This window comes from Parambassis ranga, chromosome 16 (genome assembly GCF_900634625.1).
Source record: "Parambassis ranga chromosome 16, fParRan2.1, whole genome shotgun sequence".
Classification (NCBI taxonomy): domain Eukaryota; kingdom Metazoa; phylum Chordata; class Actinopteri; family Ambassidae; genus Parambassis; species Parambassis ranga.
This window is the reverse complement of record NC_041036.1, coordinates 9,447,497-9,473,530: the sequence shown is the minus strand read 5'-3', so window position 1 is coordinate 9,473,530 and position 26,034 is coordinate 9,447,497. Positions and strand designations below refer to the sequence as shown.

The window sequence follows — 26,034 nt, the reverse complement described above, 5'->3', positions numbered from 1 at the left end:
ACCCTGAACAGGGTTTAGAAAATGGATGGATGGATTTGGGGGTTCGGGCCCTTCACCTATCAATTAAGAGTGCTCTGCAGTTTGATGTTGTGTGTTTATGTTTATGTGCTCATCCCAAAAAACATGAATAATCCTAGGATGCCAGAATTTCTTAATTTGGGAATACATGATTAATCCACTGTTACTACTGAAGTAATTGGCTTCACGCCATCATCACCTTTGACAGTATACTATGCCAACAGTATGTGTGCACTGCTGTGTTTGGTGTGATTGTCCAGTAACAGGTAACTGGTATCAGTTTTCATTTTCATAAATTCAGTGTTATAAAAACACGGCGTGATGCGGTGCAGCTGTCAGTGTGTTCCCACCCTCGTTAATGGCCCTCATTATGAGCACACTCCATTCTAATGAGCCATAATAACACCTTCTGATAATCAACCTGATAGGCGGCCCCTTTGGACTCTGGGACGTTTGATTGGCCGGTTGGACATTGGTGTGCAGTCACTGATAGGCTATCAAGGGGGAGGTGGGAGGAGCAGGCCAGCTGTTGGCCAATTAAAGTGATTGGACCCAGAGGAACAAAACTTGACTGGCAGGGGTCGCCACGCAGATGAAAGGGTAGTGACGTAAACTGTGTGTGTGTACGTGTGCCAGTCTTTGGGGGGTTTCATTCAACAAAGGTCATTTGGCTGACCCTTTTTTCCAACAGCAGACATGTTTATGCAGGAAGGGGGATTATTTTTTGTAATGATCAAAATAAATACAGAATATTAAATTAATGTTGTGTATCTGGCATAGATGAAAAAAGCTGAATTCCATTTAGCTGCTTCAGTTTCTGCAGAAACTTGGCAGATCCATGTGTGTGACCGGGACATTCTGGAAATCCTGGAATCAAACAGAGCTGCCATCACTGGTCACTAGTGTCCAACGGTAACAGTCAAAATGTCTGCAGTGAAAAAGTTCAATATTTTTTTTAATTCATAATGAGAACTAGGCCCCAAACTCATGATGACATTTTATTTTGAGTTACAGAGATGCAACTAGTAGCCAAGACATGAAATGAAAGGAGCAAGTTTTCAGAGGGAAGATGTTTTTTGCTGTTTTACACAACGGCCACATTTTTAACTCCAAACCAACGGTTGGATGAAGATTTGGTTTAGTCTACCAGAGATACTGTGTGATGCTGTGTTATCAAATCTTGTGTGTGTGTATGTCCACCATCAAAGCTCTCAAAGTTCACCATCAAACTGTGGTCAGATCATGGGTTTATGGACAGATGACTGATTAGACAAAGACACAGTTCTGTCTATGTGTGTGTTTATGTGTGTGTCCAGTCATGTGTGTGTGGTGGTGAGCATCCTCTCATGTCAATCACAGCAACAAATTATTATTAAAAGGTCATTCTTAATGAAAATGTTTCTCCATTGTGACCTATTGCCGCAATAAAGAAACACTAAAGACTAGCTAGTTGACAGCATGCAGGTTGAAATCTCATTTTGTTGTTTTCTTCACATCACAAATTAGGAGTTTAATGAAAGTTCAGTGAACAAATAACCATTTAAGCCTTTCTTTTTTAACTTAAACAGTGACATGGCACAGGCAGTCTGACGCACGTGCTTTAAGAGATTGTGACCCATTTTAAATGAGCGAGAGGAAAAAAGATGCCGTGATAAAAATATCTTTCTCCATCTCGTCTTTCCCTGGAGGGCTGCCTCCCTGGCTTTCATCCCTGCAGGGAGAGGCAGAGAATAGGGCGGGGAAGGTGATTGAGAGAAAGAGAGAGAGAGGCAATGAAAACAAAACAAAAAACAAAAAGAGTTAAAAATATATATAAAATTGAAAAAGAGATATGTAGAGAATGACTATGAGAGAACAAAGAGAGAAAGAGAGAGAGAGAGACTTAGGAAAGGAACAGGCTGTGAATTGATCATCATATTCCATTTGTCTTTAAGAATGACCAACAGTGTTTAAGGAGGGATGAGGGACTAGACCGCTAGACTCTCTCTCTCTCTCTCTCTCAGTCTCCCACCCTCTTCTCATTTCCTGTCATCTGCTCTTGTACCCCTATATAACCTCTGACACAGACCCCTTCTCTGTCATAGTTGTCGTATGTGAATAGGAAGCAACAGGTGCATGTCAGAGAGTTACAGAAACTAAGCAGCAGCACATCTGGTGACAGTTCTGACTGAAATTCTTCTGGATCCTGCACTCAGGTGAACATGATGAAGCAGCTCCTCCTGACGACAGCCTTTCTGCTCTTGGTGCACAGTACAGGTAAGATCTGTGAACTTTTCACTCACTGATTTCGATCAAGACTTTCAGCCCTGTAATGATGATACATGCTGCATTTCTTGGTTTGTGTAAGCAGGAAATAATTCAGGAAATTACCAATATCTGGTTGGTTTGTCTCAAATCTAAAAAACTCCATGTTTGTATAAGCAGGATAAACAACATGTTTCAGATGGATTGTACTCGTTTTAAAATTACAAAGACAGCAACTTCTTCAAAGTATGATTTACAGTTTAGAGTAAGGATATCAAATCTCCATCAGTTTTCAGAGATATAAAACATATCATGTCTGAATTAACGACTCCTTCTCTGTCCTTTTGTCTAGATGCTAAGATGAGCATCATTGCAAGCACAAAAGATTTTCTGATCGGAGAGGAGATCCTATTGTTGTGTAAAGGTAAGTCTATTTTTTTATTTGACATGTGTGACTTCTTTAAAACTCTTCATCTTAAACCTTGCTCCTGTTGCCTTCTTGTCTCCTAGCTGGAGGAGAAGGAGACATAACGTGGCAGAAGGATGGGGAGGAAATAGACGATGAAGACATTGTCTCATTGGTGGATGAGACCTCTTCAAAACTCACAATCAAGAAGGCGACGATGCAGGATAGCGGCAAATACTCTTGTCATTGTGATTTTGACAATGGACACAAAGATGAAATAGAGACAGTGGTGTTTGTTTATGGTAAGTGAAAACTGTCTGCGCACACACACACACACACAAAATAAAATGATTGCAGATCCAGTGATATCCTGACCTTTTCGTCTTTTGTCAGAGGGCCCATCGTTTGGAAGTACCCCTGTCTACCATGAGTTCCTTGTGGGCACCAATGGGATGGTGCCATGCCTGGTATCAGGACAGCCTGCAGTGGATGTTAAATGGCTAAGAGACAGGGAAGAAATCCGCACTGATGGTGAGAACCAGCACCCAGCAGTCCAAAGGACTCTGCAAAACAATGGCTTATATTAAAGTTTTAAGTTTTTCTTCATTTTACAAATGTTCTAAGTGTTTGATTATTACCCTAAATTTGAAACAGCGGGGAGGCGTGTGCGGCACATGTCTGATAATACACTGCTAATTGAAAACGTGAAGAGAGAGGATGCTGGGACATACACCTGCAAGGCCCAGATCCGGGGAAGGCCCATCTATCAGCAACTTGCTGTCTCTGTTGTTGTCAATGGTTAGTGTCCTCTTCAAGAATTAGATAGCAGCTCATCCGGTGATGTGTCTCAGGTATTGAGTGACTGTGTAAATTGGCCTCTTCCTGCAGCTCCTCCTACCGTGCATCTGAGAGAAGAAGTGAAAAAAGTGATGGCTGGACCTGAAACCAATGTCTCTCTGCTGTGTTTGGCGGACGGACTGCCAAAACCCAACATCACCTGGACCATGTAAGACCTGATTCTATGCATTATATTGACAAAGTACTGGTCTGAAGCAGCTGTCACACATTTTGCATCTTTATGAATTAAAACTTTAGGAATAATCTGTATTTGACTCTTTACAGACCGGTGCCATTTGACCCCTCCCATCATCAGTTCAACTCAGACCGCAGCCAGTTGACCATAGTGTCTGTCGCAAGGGCCGACTATGGGGAGTACATCTGCACTGCTACCAACAAGATAACTGAGAGCAGTGCTACCATTATGCTTCATGTCTTTGGTTGGTTTAATTCTGTATTGTTTTGATACATCATTGTAATATAGGGGCAACATGTTTCTTTAAAATGCTCACTATACTTATGATGGAAATTTCAGAGGCCCCGGAGGTGTTTGTGCCAGCGGAGCAGCAGCACGTGTCGGTGGGGGACCGTGTATCTGTGCCCTGTAATGTGTCGGGCCATCCTCAGCCTCAGCTGTACTGGCTCAACAAGCTCAATGGACGCACACTGGTGAGAATACATGAACTTGATGAACATTATGAAGCTATGGGCGTAGACTTGTGTTCAATCAATGTGACTTTCCTCTTTTTATCCTGTGTTAGGATTCCACCGGTCATCCCCGAGTGGTGGATGGTGTTTTGGTGATTGATGAGATAATGCCCTCTGATGGTGGATTATATTCCTGCATGGCTGTCAGTCCGTCTGGAAATGCATCAAGAGATGTTGCAATATACAGTAAGAGTTTTAGTTTGTACTGAGAAAATAGACTGAATTTAACCTTACATAAATGTTACATTTTTTTCATATAGTATTTGTATCTTTTTCTTCCTTTTACAACCCTGCTTCCTGACTAACAGCCCAGCCCGGTGCACCTCACTACTTAACGGCCTCTCCAGGTGCCACATCAGTCTTCTTCTCACTCAAAACTCCACCCACCAGTGGAGGAACACCTATCACAAGTTATGTCCTGCAGTGGAGGCAAAACCCAACAGAACAGTGGAAAGAAGTCACAGTCCCAGTCTCAGGTACAGATTTTGTAGTTATCATCACTATGTTTTGCTTGTAATTGTGGTTCTCCTATATAATGATGCAATTTTCTTTCTGTGTGTATAGATGCCCTTATTATCACCAGTCTGAAGCCCTACACATTGTATACAGTGCGTCTGGCTGCCTTGAATGCAGTGGGACTGGGACAGTTCTCGTCGACAAACAGTGTTCGCACCCAAGGCATACGTAAGTTCCTCACTCACTAACAACCTATAAGAAAGGAGAATATGCAGCACTGTGTGCATGTAAAGGCTTCCTCACCTCATTGCCATCACTTTGTTTTCTTGTTTATTCTTCATGCCATCATCATCATCATCATCATCATCATCTCATCATCATCATCATCATCCACTGTCATTTATCCACAGGAGGTAAAGCATCACTGAACTGCTGGATATAGTCTAAACACTAATAATAATGCAGCCATACATAGAGTGATGACCTGTTCCTTTTGCCTGTAGGTGAACCAGACAGTCCAGTTTTGTCATCTGAGGAGATGAAAGTGGAGGGCAACACCTTCTCTATCCCTCTTAAACAGATTGATGATGGTGGAACCCCTCTGCTGCACTTCAACATCCGGTACAGACAGGTGAGCGATGGAGGGAGTGTGTCTCTGTGTATATATGCCTAATACCAACCTGATTCTTGTGATTGATCCTTTTGTTTTCTTTCCGCAGGACTCAGAAGGGACTGAATGGAAAGAAGTGCAGTTGCCACCTGACACAGAAGCTGTTTCCCTCAAAGACTTGGCTTTTGGCACAGACTATCAACTGGAGGTGTCAGGTGTCAACGCTAATGGTTCCTCTATGCCAGCATCATTCAACTTCACCATTGCAGAGCAGCCTGGTAGGTGGATCTTCTGACACCTGCTGTAGTTTAGTGTAAAATTTGGCTCATGCTGTAAAGGAGAGTGCCAGTACAAAACATGTAATTTGCGGTACAGTTTGAAGTTATCCATACTTTCTCCTCTCTGCTCTCAGTTAAAAGCCGCAGTATGACCAAAGGCAGCGTGATTGGCATCGTCATGGTCATTTTCCTAGTGGTTTTCCTGGCAGTAGACGCCACCTGCTGCTACAAAAATCACTGTGGCCTTCTCATGTCTATCGCTGTGAAACTCTTCGGACAGAAAGTTCCAGGCCTCAAAATGGCCGAAGAAGGAGAAGCAAAGGGGTACGTAGGTGTTTAGAAAAGAGAGCATCGTATATCACATGTTTCCATCTGTGTGACATCATCGTAATGTAAATATGTGCATATGTCCTGCCTGCAGAGAAGTAACCCTGAAGGGCATGTCCACTATGAGTTCCACGGGCGCTCAGACGCTCACCAAGGAAGCTGGTCAGCTGACAGAGGTCACATGTGATAAGGCCCCTCTCACCAAACATGAGTATGTTAATTCTAATTCAGAGACTGTATGTATTCCATCTTGATACAGTTTCACTAGATCATTGTAACACTGAATTATTTTTGTTTCACACAGGAAAACCCAACCAGTCAGAGAACAAATTGAAGCATGAGGCCAGAAAGTGAAGAAACAAAGTGTACATACAGGAGAGAGAGGAGTAATAACAACACACCATGCTATGGGAAAGGTTGAACATACTGACTTTGTTGAGGTGTGCTAAATCTGGGCTGTTGGAGGGAGAAGACAGGGCGGCCTCTGCTGCCTGCTCCTCACAGCTTCCAGATGACACGTTGTTTTACATGATGCGGTGTTCAAACAGGGTAAAACTATTTCTGTTACCATGTATTCTGTAAATTGCTTTATTTTTTCTTATTGTAAAGAAACTCAAAATGGCACAACAAACGTTTACCTACTGCTTCTGAATGTTACAGAGATGCAAGGTGCAAATACCTTTCTCTTTGTTGTGCTCTTGTGGCAGCTTTAACATTTATGTCAATCATCTAAACTTTATTACCACCAAATTCTGATAGAAGTATTTTTAACTGGCAACACATACTAAACTAAAACATACTAACCTTAATGTTAAATAACGTGTTCTAATATTTATTGTTTTTTTGTTTTTTTTGCCATACCATAATCAAATGAGAGATGTTGATTCTGAACGGCTTTAAAATTAAAAGCCATATTTGCTGTTTAGCACTTTTTCATAAAGATTTGTTTGAATCCATGTAGGGGACCTATAACTAAAACAGTTTAAAAAGCCTTCTTTACAGTATGTGTGATAAATGTATGTAAGTTATTTTGTATTTATAGTCAAATTATTATTTACAGTTCACGCTGCTGCTTTTTTTTGTTTTGACAGACAATGTCATAGGACATTTTATGACATTTGCAATGTTGTGTGTGTGACACTGTACATGGTTGTATATACACGTTCCATCTTTTGTGTTTGATAAACATTTTACTGTAAAAAAAAAGCCTTATGTCTTTTTTTGCTCATCAAATGAACGTTTGAGAATACTAGACATTCAAATACTTTCCTCGACAAAAGACAAATCCATATTCATTGTAAACAACTCTTTCCCCCCTATTTTTCAAAAGTCAAATATTCTCTTTCATACGGCATTAAAGCATATCTAAACCTCACAGATATCCTATGAACCTCCGAGCATGGGCTGAATATCCAGATAGATAGATAGATAGGACTAGTCTTGTCTGTTTGGGCAACATGAATGTAAGGGTGTGGTTTGGCTAAATTCAGTTTACTCACTGACTCAACATGTGACAACCAAGTCACTCAAGGTGCTTCCTGATGATGTGTTTTAGAGTGTTGTAATCCCAGGTTCTACAACTGAGATTAAAATTTTATTCTAGTCTGTGAACTCGTCCTTTAAAGTAGTATTGGTCAGTGTACTCATTTACTTAAAAAAACACGTTAAGAAAAATTAGATCAAGATCAAGACGTGTCCTGGATGTGTACATCCAGGACAGAGAGTCTGTGTGCAGTAGCAGCGGTGGTAGCAGCTCTATGTGCCTCAGTGCTGTGCACCGGGAACGCCTCCTGCTTGATACGTTCCTGCTGACTGGAAGCACATGACCAGGCGTGTTTACACCTGCAGTCAACGCTAACCGTAGCTGTGTCACTGACAGGAAAGCCTGATATTTCAGTCGAGATAAGATTGAACCTGAGGCGTGAGGTTATTGTCTAGCGGAGTCCCACAGGAAGACGTGGTGAGTTAGCCTCATTAGCATCGCTTTGTTATTCGTTTTATTGAGCAGGCTAGCGGCTCTTCCTTAGCAGTAGCTGCTAGCATAGCATGCTAACGTGACAGCTCGCTGCAGCAGCATCACCCCAGCAGATTAAATCTACACATTAAATTGAAAAACAAATGACATGCAAAAGACTGGACTGTGGCAGTTTTAACCACCGCGACAGGCATTTGTGTTTAATGTCATCTTTTTTTGAAGCTTTTTAACGTAAGAAGTGAGTTAGCCACCAGCACTGACTGTGACTGACGTGACTGTTTTAGCTTGCGGTGGCTTGAACAGGTGAAAACTGATGTGACAGTTGCGACAGTTAATTCAGGATACTTTAAACAGTCAGCTTTCTGCCTGTGATGGCTCAGTGTTTGCCTTTGTGAAGCTGCCACAGAGGTCAACTCTAATACAACCATCACAGGACCCTGCTTGTCTGCTGTCATGTTAAACCAAGTGGTTCTCTGTTAGTTTGCATTGCGTTTCATGTCTTATATGCACTTTTTATATTCTCTTCCTTAGCTCCAGACAACCTCTGTCCGTCAGAAGGAAAGGCTCATCCTTGGCTGCTGGCTCTGGGAGGTCAGCCCTCTTTCTGTCCACCATGGACGGGACAGATGTTGAACGTGAGCCTCTGCTCTTATTTTCTATTGTTAAACACTATACCACACACACGTCTTACTGTTTTGATTTGTTTTTTTTTTCTTCTTTAGAGGTGACCCTGGCTCTCCTAGATGCCGCCAATGATAAAGACTCAGAGGTCCAGGAGCAAGTCCGAAAGTCTATGTTGACTCTAGGAAAACAGCAGCCAGACCGGGTATTGGCCATGTGTCAGGACTATGTCCTGAAACATCCAAAGGTAAAACTTCACCATACAGCAATATTAAATTTAATACAGTTCAGCTACATGCCGGTGTCTGATAAAAAACCCAGTTATAACTTACAACGGCTACTCTTATCAGTTCTGCCCATTTCAAAGTGGAACACAAATAGTTCCTGTAGGCCGAGAAGTACATTTAACTCTTTATATGCTAGTGTTACTATTAGTAGGAAACTGCCTATGATGTTATGTGTTAATTTCTGTCCTCATCTTAAACCTGTTAACTCTTTTTTTCTACATCTGTTTTCCTCTTCTCCTCCCCGTCCTCCATCTGCTGCAGTTGGTCGTGAGCCACAGAGTTGTGATTCTTCAGACTATTGAGCTGATTGTCGGCTGCAGAATAGACGAGATCAGTCCTCCCAAAATAAAGAGTATTATTTCCCTTGCCTCAGATGAGATGACGCGCTCAAAGGTAAAAGTCACTTTAATTTTTAATTTTGAGAATGGTTTCCCTTCCTCACATCCTGTTGTTGTTGTTCTGTCTCAGGACGTCATCCCTGACTGGCAGCAGGCAGCCAGCAATATCTTGGTTGCTGTGGGTAACAAGCACATCAATGACATTATGGAAGAGATACTAAGCAAGTTCCAGCCAGGAATTTTACCTCACTTCTTTGTGGTCCAAACACTAGCCAGCCTCTCTGATTCAAATGGTAAGAAGCTACACTGATAAAAGAGTGTGTGTGTTGTTCAGGAGGTAGACCACATTCAGACCAGGGACTGCTTCTCACCAGGAAGGTATTTAGCAGGTACTGAGAAAAACATGAAACTGTTATTCCTGTTAAAAAAGTTTGCCGATCAATGCTTTTTTTTTGTTAAGGAGCCCTCTCCCTCTAATAAGATACGTTTTTTAACATAGTGATGGAGGCCTATAGCTCATTGGATCAGTATATTTCTAGTTGAGTATATAAATTCTGAATCACAGATTAGGTGATCTTTTTTTCATTCTAGCGAAAAAAATCAGCCTGATATCTTCCGATCGTTTGGTTAGCAAGGAAAAGACGATGTGATTTTTAAGTGTCTCAGGTTGGTGTTATTGATCCTGAATTTAAATGTGGGTCTGTGTTTCACAGCAGGGTGACACTACAAAGAAATGCCAAGAGCTAAATTATATTAAATAACAAAATAATCAAAGTGCAGCTTTGCTGAGTAGTGTCCGGTGTGGCCACAAACAATACACATTAGTCCCTGCCTTGTAGGGGAAGTAATGAGTAATAATGCACCATTTATGAAACCTTCTTGTCATTTTTCCCCAGTTTATGGCATGGTACCCTTCCTGAATGCTATTCTGGGTACAATGTTGCCCATGCTGAGCATGGCTAAACAGGACAACATGAAGTGGGTCTTTTCATCTGGTAAGAATCTCCCAATGTGCCTCTATCAACCCCCTTAACAAAACATCGCACTTAGGTATTAGGTATGCAAGCTCCCAATTCCTCTTTCTCTCTTGTCTTGTTGTTTATCATCACGTTTTACTCCTTGTTTGTTTCTCTTCCTCCAGCCTTGTGTCATTTCAGTAACAGCATCTTGGAGTACTTGGCCAACCTAGACAAGGCTCCAGACCCCACTGTCAGAAAAGACACATTCTCCAGTGAAATCTTTGCTGCTTTTGACATGCTGTTCAATAACTGGTTACAAAGCAGAGAGCCCAAGGTGAGCTCACTTGAGGATTACAATAGATGTGAAATATGGTGTGCAATCTACAAAAACAGCCTGCATCAAGTCATGTGCTTAGGCAGTAGTGGAGGAAGTTCACTGAGTAGGGAAGTTGAGGTGAGTTAGATGATTATAGTCGCAAATAAGAAGATGGTAAGTGAAAATGGGAAAAAAAGCAAAGCATAACACTGAAACTAATGCAATTTAAATGTCATAAAAACTACTAAAAAATTTTGAAGGCAGAATCTTTTTACAGCAGTGTCTCCTGAAGAACATTTAATGTTTTTTTTTTTACATCTAATTCACTGCAGTAATATCGCCTCTGTCCAGATTTTGACAAGCTTTTAAATGTGTCATTGTCCTGTCTGTCGCTTTACATCCTCCTTGTCTCTTTGTCTCTGTGGGATCCAGCTGAGACTGACAGTGGCTGATGCACTGGGCTCTATGTGTCATCTGATGGCCAGTGATAAACTGGAGGAGCAGATTCCCAAACTCATTCCTGCTATTCTGTCCATGTACAAGAAAAACAACGAGCACTACATCATTAGCAAGGTGGGTGCAGTACAATGCATCTAGACTTAATGATCTATAATATCTCTCCATGCTTCTCTAATATGTGCGCTGGCTAATAAAAATCTTCTTAATGTTAGTAAGTTGTGTCTAATTGGCAAATAATTGCAATGTCATATACTTAAACTCTGTCTTTACTCCAACTAGAGTCTCTGCCAAGTCCTTGATGCTTCTGTGAACATGGGCAGCCGAGTGCTGGAGACACAACTGGAAAGTTTGCTTCTTGCACTGCACCAACAGGTATACTCTAAGTACACAAAGAGATAAATACTGCAGCTTTAACTGAGTGAACCTGATGGTTGCTGCCTGACATGGATAGTCATAAAGGCGGTGTAGATTTCTTGAATAGGGGTAAACTCTGTTCTTTTTTTTTTACTGTCAAATATGTCAAATGACTGTAGTCAGACGTTGTTGTTACCTTGTGACTCAGCTGACACTTGGCCCGATGCCTTGACTGTTGCAATATGTTACCACAACTTTGCTAAGGATCTCTGTCCCCACAGAGAGAGTGTTTCACCAGACTGTTATCACACAGTACCTGTTAAAGCAGTTTTTCACACCGTGTGGAAAAAAGTTCTTCTTCACTTCATAAATGTAGGAGAAGAGGAAGGATATTGGTTGTACTTGAAACTTGAAACTCACGTGTGATTAACCACTTCAGTCAGAGGGATAACAGTAGCTGCATATCACTTGTACTAGTTTATAGATTGAAAACATGTCAGTGAGGCAATTAAACCAAATGTAGTCAAATGTCAGTGCTCACTACAATAAATGACTTTATATTCCCTTTGTCTCCCCCAGGTGTCTGCGCCTGTGGATTACAGTAACCCTCCCACTGTCAAGAACCACAATGAGGTCCTCCGATGCTTCAGTTTGCTTGGTACAGATTTTTATTTTTATGTCTGCATTTTTCTGCTGATCATTGCTCGTCTGCCACATTAAACAGTGTATTTCTGGTCTGCCTTGACCATATTTAACCTGTAGCTGCAGGCATTTCTAAGTGTTTTAGTTCTATGTAGTCACAAGAGCTGTAATGAGATCATGAATTAGACTCCACCACTAGATAATTATATTAGCTCTGATAGCTGGTCAGCTTCCCTCTGCGCCTCATGTCCTGCTTGTCTGTCTCTGTTTTACACTTTTTGTGCAGCATTCAGAAACATACAGTTTGTTTTCATTATTTCCATTCCATTCTTTAATGTGTATCTTTGCCACTAATTTCTCAGACAAAGACAAGAAGGCATTGTACTAGTTTATTTCTGTGACAAGTTGTGCATTACACTTTAACATTTTTTTCTCTCCCTCCAGCAAACTCTTTTCCAGATCGGCTGGTTATGTTTGTTCTTCAGAAGCTGGAGAACAGTAATGAACGGAGCAGGGTGGGCTCTCTGGCTGTGCTTCGTCACCTTATCAACTCTACCTGTGAGGAAATACAGTAACAGACCACTGTACTGTACTGTACAGCATCAAATGTTGATCTGGTTATTTAATCCTTTAATGTATGTTCGTGTCTTACAGCTTCTACAATGGAGAGCAAAAAGCTGCTGATTCTGGCCAGCATCAGACAGCCGATGGCTGACCACAGCAACAAGGTAACACACCTATTATGCATGCATAGATACTCCTGTTGAGTATGTGTGACTCTAACTGCAGCTAAGGAATCTCATCCTCTAGATGTAAGTTGTTCATATCTACATCTCTGTTTCCCAGGTGAAAAAGCATGTGGTGCAGGTGATCAGTGCGATGGCTCATCATGGCTACCTGGAGTTAGAGGGAGGAGAGCTGCTGGTTAGATTCATAGTTCAGCATTGCGCTTTGCATGACACATATCAGGTACTGTGCAGCTCCTTTTGTATTCATTTCTTTGTCATGTTTTAAATATTTAGTGTTATTATTAATAAGCAAATATGTGCATGTGTCTCTGGGTTTCCAGCGAGGCCCGAGACCCACAGACCCAGAGGAGGTCACCAATGAGGCACTGAGGACAATGTGTGACAACACCCTGCATCTCCTGACCACCACTGTTGGGCGACTGGCTGATGTACGTGCAGTGTTTTGTCTCTTGTTTTGTCAGGTAAAATGTGTAACATGGATGACATCACAGAGGAGTTGACATGTATTTTGTTGTGTAAAGGTTCTTTGGCCCAAGCTGCTGTACTATCTGACCCCCTCTCAGTACAGCAATGCCACCACTCCACTGTGTAAAAGTTTAATAGTGCTGGGCAAGAAGAAGAAAGCAAACAGTGAGCCCAGCTTCAACATAGATTTTACACAGGAAGGTAGGTAGAGCAGTAGTACAGGCACGATTCATAAGTACGAACATAATCTGCTCTAGATGCCCGTGTTAAATAAGGGGCGTGTGTGGATAAAATGTCTCATTTACTAAATGTGTCTTTTTTCTCTCTCTAACAGTCAATTTGCCCTCTCCTCAAACACTAATGATCAGACTGCTGGTGAGGAAATTTTCATATTACTTACTTGATTAACTTCCTTCCTATTAGCACCAGCTAACCTGCATCTGCAGTGTGAATAAGGGCATTTTATTTTATTTTAATGAATTCATTCAACCTAACCACTTTGGACAGATTTGGTGCTGTTTTGTCTACATGTCTTTGTTCTGATGTGTCTCAGGTGAATGCAGCATTTCCATTCAACAGCAGAGGACACGGAGCGCCGTCCCTCTCTCTCCTCCAAGTCCTCAGTGTCAACATTCACCCAAATACAGAATTATTGTGGGAGAAAGAGATACCTCTTCTGCTTTCAGTGCTAGACGGTAATATGCAGATCTCGTCCTATGTCCTATGTTTTGACCTACAAGTAAAGGCTTTGGAGGATTTTCTGTTCATATTTGTATTGTTTTGTGTTTAACAGAGTCAACAGCAGAGAGTCTGGATAAGAAGCAGTGGGATGAGAAGCTACTGAAGGTCTTCTATAGGTTTTCTATAAAATAATTAAAGTCTATGTAAACTGTCTGTAAAGTCACAGTTATCATATTCATTGGCTTTATAAGGCTGGTAATACAGACTTATTTATCGGCGTTACGTCGTCAACAAATATGTACATCTGACTAAGTGAAATGTCGTTCTGAATGTACTGATACTGTTCACAGCTTTTGTCAAAAACCCTGGCAACGATTGATGATGATAAATGGGTGTGTCAGCTGGCAGCTGAGGCAACAAGATACCTCTCCACATATAACAACCTCTTGGAGGAGAAGGTAAGTTTATTCACAGGTTTATTCTAAATGACAAAAGACTTGTGTGATTGTGTGATTGACCATTGTATTTAAACGATCTCCTTTAGTACAGGAAATAAATATAATTTGCATTTTCCCTCTCTTTTAGAGCTTCCTGTATCGCTGTATAGGGATGACTCTTCAGCAGAGTTTCAATAAAGAGGTGGTCAAAAAACACCTGCAGGAAATCCTCCTCACAGCACGGCACAGCGATGCAGTCGAAAGAGAAGTACACAGATTTCATCTGACAGCTTCTTTCAAAAAAATATTTAAACTCTGTGTTTTACACTTGTATTATGTACCTATCAGGGAGTTGCAATGGGCATCGGGCTTTGTGCCAACAGCCACTTAGAGGGAACTCTAGCTAAGCTGGATGAGTTTGGCAAGTCAGATGCCTTCAAGAAGTCACCAAGCATCTTCAACCTGCTCAAAGTACGGCTATTATCACATTTATATATTATTATTAAAGTAGAAAGGCCCTTCACGCTCTCTGCTCCCCTGTCGCACCACAGGAACGCAATGATGTTGAGGTGGAGAAGGTAAAAAGCACGTTAATCTTGTGCTATGGTCAAGTGGCTCTGAACGCTCCTCCAGAAACGATACTCAACCGCATCGATCAGGACATTCTGCGCTGCATCAGTAAACACTTTAATACTAAGGTAAAGTACACACATCTGTAGCAGGTTCTGTAGCTGCTCACAGGGCGGTGTAGAGAGATAGTTTCAACAGGCTGCTACTGAGAAATATGGGTTTTCACATATTCCTGTGCACATGTTCCTGTATCACTGGAGTGATCATACGCTTTATTAAGCAAACAGACTGGTAAGTGTGTCTGAGACATAAATGGGTGGGTCTGTGTCGGCTTGTTGAGTGCATACCAAAGCTCTGATGGCGGGAATTTCATCAGAGCTCAATGTGAATCCGACAAGTGTGAACAAATCTTAACATGCTTCTGTAGATGATATGAAACATTCAGCGCAAAGTTTCTTTTAATGGACCAACTCCTCATTCATTGATTTTTTTTTTTTTTAGTTGTGGCTGGGATCCCATTCTGAAAAAACATGTTTAGAAAAAGTGATAATAACACAGGATACATGTCAATAATTGTTGAGTCAGCAGAACTCATCCTTGCAGGGTCAGGAATGTATTTTTATTAAAGCTTTATCACTTCTTTTTCATGCAGGTTCTGGGGATTAAAGTAGAGACAAAGGTATCGTCACAGGATTACAGGGGCTCTCAATCTCTCTAACATTTTCTGTTTCTTCAGTTTCTTGCTCTGACTTGTGCCTTATGGTCCTGCACACTTGGTGATGCTGTCACTAAAATCTTACAGTCCTCAAGTCAAGTTCCATTCAACAGCTATTCTACTTACTGTTTTCTCTTTGTTTTATACAGCTCAGCTACATTATGTAAAGATTAGAGTCCTCAGAAGGCTTTACTGAAGGATTAATCATTAAAATGACTCCATTGTGAAAGTGGAGCCAATGTTTGTTTTTAATGTGCAGACATGAATATGTAGAGACCATTTCTAACATTACAAGTTGACTATAGTTGTGCTAATTGTAATAAATTAAAGTACTCCATCTCACCACAGTGAAATATAGTTTTCAAGTGACACATCACAGGCAGTTTATTAAATACTTCAGTCATGTACCATGGATCCTGCCACACCCCGTCCTTTGCTGTGTAGCAAGAGATTTTTATTTTACTCACTTTTAAGCACAAATGAGTCCAACAAGCTTCCCAGTAAATTCGACACATTCTTCCTTTGTGTCTTCTGTTGCTTTAAGGTTGATTATTCTTAAGTGTCTCACAAATGACTCACCCTGAGTGTAAAGGGCTTTGGTAATTTCTCGCTAACTTCTAACATCTGTCACGTTTGAGATCAGAACCTGCAGGTATTGATCTCTTCTAATCACACCACTCTGATTTAAACGTCACTCCATCCACAGACATGGAGGATCAATCTACAATTTCATTATTGGATTGATTTAATCAATTGGTGGACTGAATGATTCTTAAGCTGCTGGAATGATTTTGCTGTGTGTTTTTTGCTTAGGCTCTTTGTAGAGTTGCATCTGCTAACGCCTTGTTTTTTGCATTCATAAAAATGCCTCTTCTCCTAAATCCTTTTTTGTCTTGTTCTTCTCATACTGTATGTCTTTGTGCGTCTTTTGTCCTTCTGTTTTGTGCATCTGCATTTGTATGTGTTGCTCTCTTCCAGGACCTGACAATGAAGCTCAGTTTGATCCAGAGTGTTGGCCTTATAGCCAAAGCCATCAGTGTGTGTGTCAAGAAGCAAGGCTACATCTTCTCTCGCAAGCAGGAGCTCATTACTGTCATGCTGGTCAGTACTATGGGGACGAACTCTGGCAGCCATTTATGAAGGGTTTTGAATTGCAGACAGTGAAAATGCTTCTGTTTTCTATACCAGGATTTCATTAAGGCAGAGCCAGCAGATTCACTGAGGACTCCAGTGCGCCCTCTTGTGATGACCACCTGTGCCAACCTCATGTATCCTTAACTACAGAAAAGCAGTTTGTAATACGGTAGATGATGTATCATGTATGTGAGATCACAGGTATTAGTAATTACTTAGGTTTGTAATATCACAGATTCAAGTACATAATAATGTGAGACTTGCGTCTGTGACCTGTATTATCTTTGACTTGAGTTCTTCAGACCACTGGAACCCGCACTGAGTGAGAATGAAAACTTTGACTTGTTAAAGGTGTGTGTGAACAGTGCGTTTTCTTTGCCACCTGAGACACACACTCCAGAGAGAACTAAAGAAGAAGAGACACTTGACCCCAAGCAGAGAAAGGTGAAGAAAAGGAGACAAGTCACTCTAAAGTAGTCTTTTAAAGGTCATATTAATCTATGTGTGACAAAGGCTGGTACATCTTTTCAGGCACTGTACAAAGACACACTGGCTGCACTGCAGGAGCTGCTGAAGAGTATCCTGGCCAAAGATCCCACACCTGATGGCTTACAGAGTGTCTTCAAGGTGAGATTTAGTGTGTTAGCCTGAGCTCTTTGTTTATAAATATACATAATGTGTTTCCAGTATGTTTAATATCAGTTTTCCGTTTAGTTTTTAGAAATTTATGGACATGATAAATCACCTTCTATTTCTGAATAGATATATTATGCCACTCTCTAGTTTCCTGCTTTCAGCTGTGCAATTTCTGCTGTACATAAATAGTTACTTTTTTTGTGTTGTATTATTGTTCTGTGCAGCACATCGAATCGTGGTTGAACTCTGCACAGGACCATGAAAGAGAAAGAGCTGTCATGGCTACAGCTCACATATTGGCTTACTATCTGGATAACCTGACAGTCAAGGTACACAGACTTACAAATGCACTATTTATGTTATATATTCAATGCAGGTCTTTACATAGAAACAACAAAGGTTTGCTTTGGGGAAAAAGACACAGGGAAAAAGCTTTGATTTGGTGATACTACTGTAACATCTTAAATGACTGCCAATTTGCCTGTTTAGAACATGGTGTCTTTCCACAACCTTGGAGCTCTGCTGGGTCGATTGTCTCCACGATGTTCTGACCCTTACCCTGCTGTACGCATTGCTGCTATCGACTGCATATACACACTGCTTTACATACAACTACGATATGAAGGTAAACATCATGGTCAAACTTTACATTGTTGCTATTCAACCCAAGACTTTCTGCACATTGTGTTGATTTCATGGTTTAATTTGCCATTTTTTTTAGGTTTCTCTTTGGATTATAAAGATGATGCTGTGGAGTCTCTGCCGCCTTTAAAAAAGCAACTTGAAAACCCAGACCACTCAGCCCTGTACAAGGCCTGTTCAGACCTCACCAAGGTACACTTTGCACCACTCAGCAAGACTTCTTTTAGTTTGTCAAACTAGCATGCTTAGTAACAAACATTACAGTACAACAGTATGTTAACTCTGCGTCTTTCCCTGCATGTGTCAGGTGATGAGTAAACGTCTGCCTCAGCAGCAGCTGACAACATTGGTGTTCATGTTGTTTGAAGGGCTGGTTGACAGTCAGACAAACTGCTGCAGAGCCTCATCTGTCATCCTAAACACAATGTTGAAAAACAGAGGAGGTGGACTACAAGATCTGGTATCACACACACACACAATTCTTTGTTGAAATGACTTAAGTCCATAATTAAATATATTATTATTATTATTATTATTATTATTATTATTATTATTATTATTATTATTATTATTATTATTATTATTATTATTATTATTATTATTATCTAGATGTCAGAAACTGTTGTTTCAGTCTTTGTCTGTTTGTGTGTTAGGTCCCAGAGATGCTGGAGGTGCTGCATGTGCGGCTACAGAGCATCACAGAGGAACAAGTAAGATAATAAATATATAATATATATGAGTGTATAATATACATTTATAGTCTTATGTTATTCTTTATTGTTCTTCATTTAGTTTATATCTTACTTTAGTTCTTCCCTGGTACCTAATAATGTATATTGTATACAGATGTATACACTTATTATAATAAGTGATACTAAACCATTGCCTTATCACACGGGTGTATAGGTGAGAGTGGCTGTGGCACAGACTGTACTAATCCTGGCTTCCCAGCATCTACAGACTGTTATCAACACACTTGTTAACCAGCCTCTTCCATATGACAGGCATGTATTTAAAAAAATATCTCAGCATGGCCACAACATGTGCTCTCACATCAGTATGATTTTATCTAGATAGTCATTTGTATAAGTGTTAAACTTACCTTGTGTGTGTTTATCTGAACAGCTGGACCAGTGAGATGTGGATGGCTTTGGGTGCAGATCCCATTGTGGCCAAACAGATCATAGAGATGGTGATGGAGAAGCTTCTCATTTTGGCACCCTATGTAGACAAGAAGGAGTCGATGAGAGTAGGGACAACAAAAGTGGCCAACAATCAGCCACTGGCTGTAAGTCAAAGACTCGCTGCACCCTTATCCAGACACAATATGTTTTATGTAGGCATCTTTCTATAAGGACAGGAACGGAACACAATAAATAACAGTTAAATACCATCATTTATTCACTTTTCTGTCCTCTAAATAGATACTGCTGTGAAGCTTGGTCATTAATATTTTGAGGATGATTCTCATGTGTGCTCTTTTGTTTTCAGATGACGTGTGGTCTTAAAGAGCTGTTATTAAATGGTCAGAGTCAGGAGGCAGCAGTCAGTCTGTTCCCTCAGCTCTTTTCCTGTCTCACCGTCAGACTGGGAGCTAGTGTTGGAGTGTTAGGACCAAAGGACACTAAACACACAGCCTCTGTCCATGTAGCAGGGTAAACATATTAGATTTTTTATTCAATAAAATAAAAAATACACATCTGAATATATGTATGTATGTATATATAATCAAATCCATTTCTGTTTCAGAGTTGCAGCTGACGCTCTGAGAATTCTTTTAGCACGAGCCCAGTTAGATGAAGTAATGAAAAGACTGGATGAAGACAATGCCTGGGATGCAATGAAGGAGCCCAAAACACACATTGAAGGAGTAACACTACTTGCAAGGTATACACACAAACACACACTATCGGGGTCTATAATCTTTCTACAGGAAAGTGATCACTCATCTCAGTAATCAGAATCAGAATCGTGTTTATTGCCATGTAAGTGAAGGGGATTCACATTACTAGGAATTTGCCTTAGTGATTGGTGCATACATAAAAACATAATAATTAACATGAAATAAATAAATAAAATTAAGGTAAATAAGGTCAAGTAAACAAGGTAAACTAAAAGTAAGGCTATAAATTGACATGGCATAACAGACATGCAATGAACAGAACATAAAATGAGTGGTGGTTGTAGTGGCAAACATAGACCTTTATATGAACGAGTGTAATAATGTAATAGGTACCACATGGATCGGTGAGGTGGTACTAGTGTGCAAGTAGTGCAAGATGGAAGTAAACAGTGCAAATAGTCATCAATATGCAGTGACTATACTAAAGTGACCTTGTGAAGTGACAGTGGAGAGCAGTCTATTACAGTTGAACAGTCCAACAGCAGAGGGGAAAAAGCTGTTCTTGTGGCGTGAGGTTCTGGTCCGAATGGACCGTAACCTCACGCCTGAAGGGAGTGGCTCAAAGAGTCCATGTCTAGGGTGAGAAGGGTCAGCTGTGATCCGACCTGCACGCCTCAGAGTCCTGGAGACGTACAGATCTATGACCGATGGCAGGCTGCAGCCGATCACCTTCTCAGCAGAGCACACAACACGCTGCAGTCTGTGCTTGTCAGAACACTCATCGTGTGTTACACAGTCTGGGTTTAAACATGCTTTATTATTGATAAAGTGGTGCCTTAAATTTTTTTAGGACTAATATTAGACATGTATATAACATCTTATGTTTTATGTATATGATTTTGTTGTCTGTAGGGCGATGGCTAAACATGCTGGTCCCAGGTTGCCTGCAATAGTGGAGTGTCTGTGTCCGTCCCTTAACAACATCTATGAATGTCAAAGAATCACAGTCACTGCTTTCTTCTCTGAGGTGAATAACACATTGCTATTGATCTATGTGAGATCTATGCTGGAGATCTACTGTCTTGACCTATAATAAAACAAAATAACCCCAGACTTTATAGGTTGCTGACCATCATTGACCAGCAGATCATGAATAAGATGTTTTTTTGTTATTTCCAGCTGTTGAACCACCATGTGGTGACGGAGTTAATGTTAATTGATGTGTTAATGAACAACATGATGGAGAGGATATCAGATCCCTGTTGCACCGTCCGCATGTTGGCTGTTCGAGGGCTCGGTAACATAGCCGTGGGATCACCTGAAAAGGTACACACACACAGTATAAGGGCACAGATAATTATGTGTTACTCTATGCATTTCAGCTATAAGGTCATTTACAGCTTTCTTTATGTGTTGTTCCTCTCATACCAGGTGAATAAATATGCCAAGGAGCTGCTGGCAGCCATGAGTTCAGGCATGGAGGAGAAGGATGATCCAGGTGGGTGAACAACACGTGTGGAGTGATTCCTAAAGCCTACTGGTTTAGAGTTTTGTTTTTACTTCCCTTGGTATAAATTTAAAATGTCTGTTCTGTTTTGCAGGTAAGCTGATCACCCTGGAGGCGATGTCTGGTCTGTCTAAGGTTCTCCTCTACCTGGACAAAAAGAATGTCCACTTACTTGTGGTCTACATCTTTATGAAGATTAAACCCTTCTTGGAAAGTGTAAGTTTCTTTTGTGTTCTTTTTTTTTACAATGTGTTAACATTTCAAAAAGTATTCAGGTTTAATAATAATAACACTAGACTCACTGTCAGCCATGATATTGTATATACGTTTTACACTTCAAACACTATAAACACCAACGGTACCTTCTGACTGTGTGCTCAAGCAGGAGAGTGATGATATCCGCTGTGCTTCCATCCATCTCATGGGAAATCTGTCCAAGTTTGGCTCAGGAGAACCAGTGTTCAAAGACCAGATCCACAATGTTCTGGTCAGCCTGCTGTTACACCTGGTTGACCCAAACCCACAGGTAGTCAAGGTACAGTAGGAGAACAGACAGACACACTTGTGGCCAGATTCAAAGCTTTATTTTTTATACAAATATTTGAATTTGGTTATCACACTTGTCCAGGCTTGTAAGTACGCAATGCGAGTGTGTGCTCCTGTGGTGGGATCAGAGCAGATCACAGCCATGTTTCAGAACCACCTCCATGAGGACAAGAGCTTGCACTATGGAGAGTTCATCAATGACCTCACTAAGTACCTGGTGAGAGCTGTGTGAAAGTCATTCATATCTGTGTGGCAACTACAGAACAGAAGCATAGTCACTGTGTGTTTTTGTGGTTTGTAGATTCAGGACTTTCCTGGCATGTTGAATTTCTACCACATCTCAGTCATCCAGTTCTTTAAGAGCAACTGGCCTGAGGTCCGAGCAGGAGCCGCCATGTTTATAGGTAATGTAGCACTCAGTAACTGCATTCTGTGTTATAAATATATTGTTGTGCTTCAAATATGAACAAACTGCATTCTGGTTTCAACAAATGTCACATACTGTGACCTGGTTATAGTGATAATGAATATTTCATCAGGGTTCCTGCTAGGGAATATTCAAGAGGAGCATCTCTCCCACCTCAACATGGGCACCATCACTAAAGGTGACACAAAGCACCAGTTCATTTCCTTCAAGGTTCAAATCTCACTCTGTGTGTGGCTGATTTATAATGTTGTGTTTGTGTGTATGTGTGTCTACAGGTTTAGTGATGCTGCTTCAAGATTCAGATCCTGTGGTGAGAGTGAAGGCTGCTGAGGCCATGGGTCACTTCCACTGACACACACACACATACTGAGACTGACATATCAGCGTACCTTTCAGTCAGTAGATTTACGTCACTTTATCTTAAGAAATATAAATATTAAATAAAAAAATGAATGAATGCTTTAATTTAGCAAAGATACTCAGCACACCATTGTAAAAAAATGAATATCATGCCTGCAACATTTGTTAAAACCAAAACAGGGACCAAAACAGGAACAAATATAGGATCACGGCGATGAATATACACACACATATTTAGCCCTTAGCAGTTTTGTTTAGCTTCTTTTTTTTACATTATGGTACTTGAAGAAAGTGTTAGTGCTTAACTATATTTTATTGACCAAGGACTGTGTGTACTTCAGATAGACGTTGTAGCATTTAGAGACAACACAGAGATATACTGTGTTCTAATGATGATATGATGATATATATATATATCAAGCTTCAAGACATTTGTACATTAAAACAGATTTTTTTTAGAATAAATGTAGTTTCTTCAAACATGCAAATGATTATTACTCATGACAAAGATCTTACATAGACGGGTACTGTGTGTTTGTCTTCATACCAGCATTTCAGGATAGTGTCAGTGAATGTAGGCTTTCATTTCAGATAGTCTCTTACATGAAGTTCCATTGTACTGGGCTTAGATATAGTAAAGAAGTACCCTCCTTTATACCCTTCAGTCAGTTCTGTCTGTGGCGTTCATGAAGAAACAGAGGTACAGTTAAATGTGTGGTACAATGTGGAAGACTTGATGTGAAGTAAGATGCAGCATTATACATTCATTCACTGTAGCATTTTTTCACATACATTATTACATTTGTCTTCCTCCTTTAACTCACCCACAGAGAATTGTAAACATCGTATCCATCATTTTGACATGCAGTTTTACTAACACAGATTATTAATATACTATTCTTGCTGTTTATCCCTGTCACTCATTAGAAAGTAAGGCCCCAATTCCCAGCTTATCCTTTAAGGTTTGTAGCTGTGTCTAAAAAACATAAGCAAACAGGATAGTTGTCTTTTAGCTGTCCAGTCAGCCAGCAATAACAGGACAATGTTTACTTTTATAAACAGTCTCTACCAGGAGGACTTGTGCTTAGAAATCTCCTGCTGTCGCTAACGCGTGAAGTGGAGCTAGAATTTTACATCCACATTTTTTAACGAGGCAGTGATACATCCGTGCCGTGTTCAGCTCCATTATTAAGGCATAAATCACTGCCACTGCTACAGCTAGGTGGTCCACTTGTCCTGGTTTACCAGAGTCAGTCTCCACAGAACATCATCATCATTGCCAAACTGTGTCATAACACACCAGCCAGTTGACATCAGTTCTTTGAAAGCTTACTGTTACCTAGTGTTACTGGGTTTTTTCAGCAGTTTAGAGAGGATGAATTAATTATGGTCGAGCCAACTGAACCATTACTTACAAGTGTTGCTAGGTAGATCATCTAGTGTCCCCATGCTGACATCAGTGCCAAACGTCCATTGATATGATGTGTTATAATAGCACTTAATAGATGCTTTTAATGATTTTTTCTTGGAATGAACTTAATGTTGTTTCATTATAGGATGACATGGATGGTGATGTGTGGTTTTATAGGGTACTGCTGTGGGGTTTCAGGCCTTTTGTGTAAATAGTGTATATGTGTGAGTGGTGTATTATATAAGGATGTCTGTAGTACATGTTAATTCAGTGTGTTCTAAAGTTAGACCGCTCAAAAGCCAACAAAGCTAATCCTTAGTGTGTGACGAGCATGTCCAGGACAGAGTCAGGTGATGGTGATGCATTATTGTTAAATATACCTCCAATATTTGTTCTGCACTTTTAAGCTCTGCCATGCAGTCCCTGGCCTGGGAGCTGGCAGGCAGACTTCCAGTCAGAGTCCTATGTTTGATTTGCACTTGTATAAGTTTCAGCTGTGGTGTTCTGGTTCAAAACAGAAAAGCAAATATTTCACCTCATTGATTGTGGGTGAAAAAAAATATCATCCTCCATTCATATCAGTAAAATACAAAAGATATTTTTAGACTTAAATTCTCTACAAACAGGGACTCATGGCCTCTTGCACTTTCTAACACTATTAATGCTTTGATCAGGGTGATTGGTGAACAATAACTCGTAGTGCTCTGTTTTAAAAGCTCTTGTAACCTTCATACCAATGATATCATTTTTCCATGTCTTCCTTTTTTTATTTTTTTAATGTGTTTGTATGTGTGTCACATGGAGGTACGTCATGTGTGTGGCACATGGAGGTATGACAATTTCAAATGTTTGAATGTTTGAATGTGTGAAAAGGACTTCCAATGTGTTACTTGACCAGACCAGAACAGAGCGTGGATGATGGCAATCAGTGTATGTGAAAAGAAAAGAAAGAATAAACAGATCAGATTAAAATAATAACAAAATGAGTCTGTTTTGATTAATTTTACATTTACCGCCTCTTGAAGGAAGATTTTATGGACAGTGTGAAGTTTTTGTAGCTTGTTATATACACTGTATTAACTGTATAAAAAAAAAACTATTATTTTTTTTGGATCCGATTGTAAACTGTGGTTTTCTAATTGATAGGAATAGACTCTACCATCCCTAAATGAATTATAAAATAAAGTTTTAGATTGATTTTAGGGAAGTTTAGATCTTTCAAGTGTATTTTTCTTTGTGTCCACAAGGGTGCAGTAAAGACCCAAGTACAGTAATCATCCAATAAGAACAAATGTTAGGATTATTTAACCTATTGATGTAACCAGAGTCCAAAGACTAACAGAAGTATTTTGATGTATTAATTATCCACCAGCTGATAGTAACATGACATTACTATCAGCTGGTGGATGATTAATGCCATCTGCCTGTACACTGACTGGATAATTTGTTTTAATGTATCAACACAATGGATGAGGTTAATTCAATGCAGAGGTGTAATAATGTAACCGGGGTAATTGCAACATATTTCTCCCTTTGATCTTCATTATGCTGATTGAAACGTCTGCATGTTTGTTATATTTGCCCTGTTTAAATGAGCCATGTGTCTAATTATAACTGTCATGCTTTGGTCATTTGTCCTGTGTGGTCTTTACGTTCAGTCATGAGTTCTCTGTTTGTGTTTGCTGTTACAGCAGCAGAGTAACATGAGCTACCCAACCCTTTTGTATAGGAGCTCAACTCACAGACAGACAAACAGGAGGGTTTACTGTGTGTGTGTGTGTGTGTGTGTGAGAGAGAGAGAGAGAGAGATAGGGTGACATACACATAGCTGTGTTTCACAAAGTGTACATTTTTTTCACTATTCATATTATTCTGGTGCACTTCAGCACCAGAATAATATGACTCTGTGCACTCTTTTGTGTTCTTAGTGTATTTGGGTTTATGTTTCACTGTTAAGTGGTTTTGTTTTGTGAATGAAAAAAAGGCCTTACCTGGTTTTCTATACCTGGGAATGCTACCATGTGGACTCCAATATAAACCAGAATTCACTGCATGTAAACCCGTCTACTAGGAGTC

General features: G+C 40.3%; 2 protein-coding genes across 4 annotated transcripts; both read left to right on the top strand.

Annotated features, from left to right (window-relative positions):
- The first annotated feature begins 2,116 nt into the window (after window positions 1-2,116).
- ncam3 (neural cell adhesion molecule 3) lies at window positions 2,117-6,871 on the top strand. The gene is made up of 16 exons (XM_028424803.1): window positions 2,117-2,274; window positions 2,615-2,686; window positions 2,773-2,970; window positions 3,062-3,199; window positions 3,323-3,466; window positions 3,557-3,674; window positions 3,791-3,945; window positions 4,041-4,174; window positions 4,267-4,399; window positions 4,522-4,689; window positions 4,778-4,897; window positions 5,173-5,300; window positions 5,389-5,557; window positions 5,692-5,881; window positions 5,979-6,095; window positions 6,189-6,871. Exons 1-16 carry the CDS (start codon window positions 2,220-2,222, stop codon window positions 6,223-6,225), a joined length of 2,076 nt encoding a protein of 691 aa, XP_028280604.1. The 5' UTR covers window positions 2,117-2,219; the 3' UTR covers window positions 6,226-6,871.
- Window positions 6,872-7,704: 833 nt separating this feature from the next.
- Window positions 7,705-24,960, top strand: mroh1 (maestro heat-like repeat family member 1). 3 transcript variants are annotated; one of them, XM_028424800.1, is made up of 45 exons: window positions 7,705-7,844; window positions 8,391-8,494; window positions 8,582-8,727; window positions 9,029-9,160; window positions 9,236-9,398; window positions 10,002-10,100; window positions 10,247-10,398; window positions 10,813-10,953; window positions 11,119-11,211; window positions 11,773-11,851; window positions 12,280-12,393; window positions 12,490-12,563; window positions 12,682-12,804; window positions 12,905-13,012; window positions 13,106-13,250; window positions 13,384-13,424; window positions 13,603-13,744; window positions 13,843-13,895; window positions 14,081-14,188; window positions 14,316-14,435; window positions 14,516-14,638; window positions 14,719-14,865; window positions 15,390-15,416; window positions 16,431-16,553; window positions 16,641-16,720; window positions 16,889-17,030; window positions 17,118-17,213; window positions 17,447-17,551; window positions 17,712-17,847; window positions 17,944-18,056; window positions 18,172-18,324; window positions 18,518-18,574; window positions 18,771-18,868; window positions 18,990-19,152; window positions 19,356-19,519; window positions 19,614-19,751; window positions 20,620-20,734; window positions 20,887-21,033; window positions 21,139-21,205; window positions 21,309-21,430; window positions 21,600-21,749; window positions 21,843-21,977; window positions 22,062-22,164; window positions 22,300-22,365; window positions 22,463-24,960. In XM_028424800.1, exons 2-45 carry the CDS (start codon window positions 8,473-8,475, stop codon window positions 22,537-22,539), a joined length of 4,902 nt encoding a protein of 1,633 aa, XP_028280601.1. In that variant the 5' UTR covers window positions 7,705-7,844; window positions 8,391-8,472; the 3' UTR covers window positions 22,540-24,960. The 3 variants fall into 3 exon arrangements, with proteins under 3 accessions (XP_028280601.1, XP_028280602.1, XP_028280603.1); XM_028424801.1 differs by having other exon boundaries at window positions 16,889-17,033; window positions 17,121-17,213; XM_028424802.1 differs by lacking the exon at window positions 15,390-15,416.
- Window positions 24,961-26,034: the final 1,074 nt, after the last annotated feature.

Coding starts and splice junctions, on each gene's coding strand:
- ncam3 (XM_028424803.1), top strand. CDS start 2,220: ATGATGAAGCAGCTCCTCCTGACGACAGCCTTTCTGCTCTTGGTGCAC. Junction 2,275..2,614: donor GCTCTTGGTGCACAGTACAG/GTAAGATCTGTG, acceptor CCTTTTGTCTAG/ATGCTAAGATGAGCATCATT. Junction 4,400..4,521: donor AAGAGATGTTGCAATATACA/GTAAGAGTTTTA, acceptor CCTGACTAACAG/CCCAGCCCGGTGCACCTCAC.
- mroh1 (XM_028424800.1), top strand. CDS start 8,473: ATGGACGGGACAGATGTTGAAC. Junction 13,251..13,383: donor CATAGATTTTACACAGGAAG/GTAGGTAGAGCA, acceptor TCTCTCTAACAG/TCAATTTGCCCTCTCCTCAA. Junction 21,034..21,138: donor CCGTGGGATCACCTGAAAAG/GTACACACACAC, acceptor CTCTCATACCAG/GTGAATAAATATGCCAAGGA.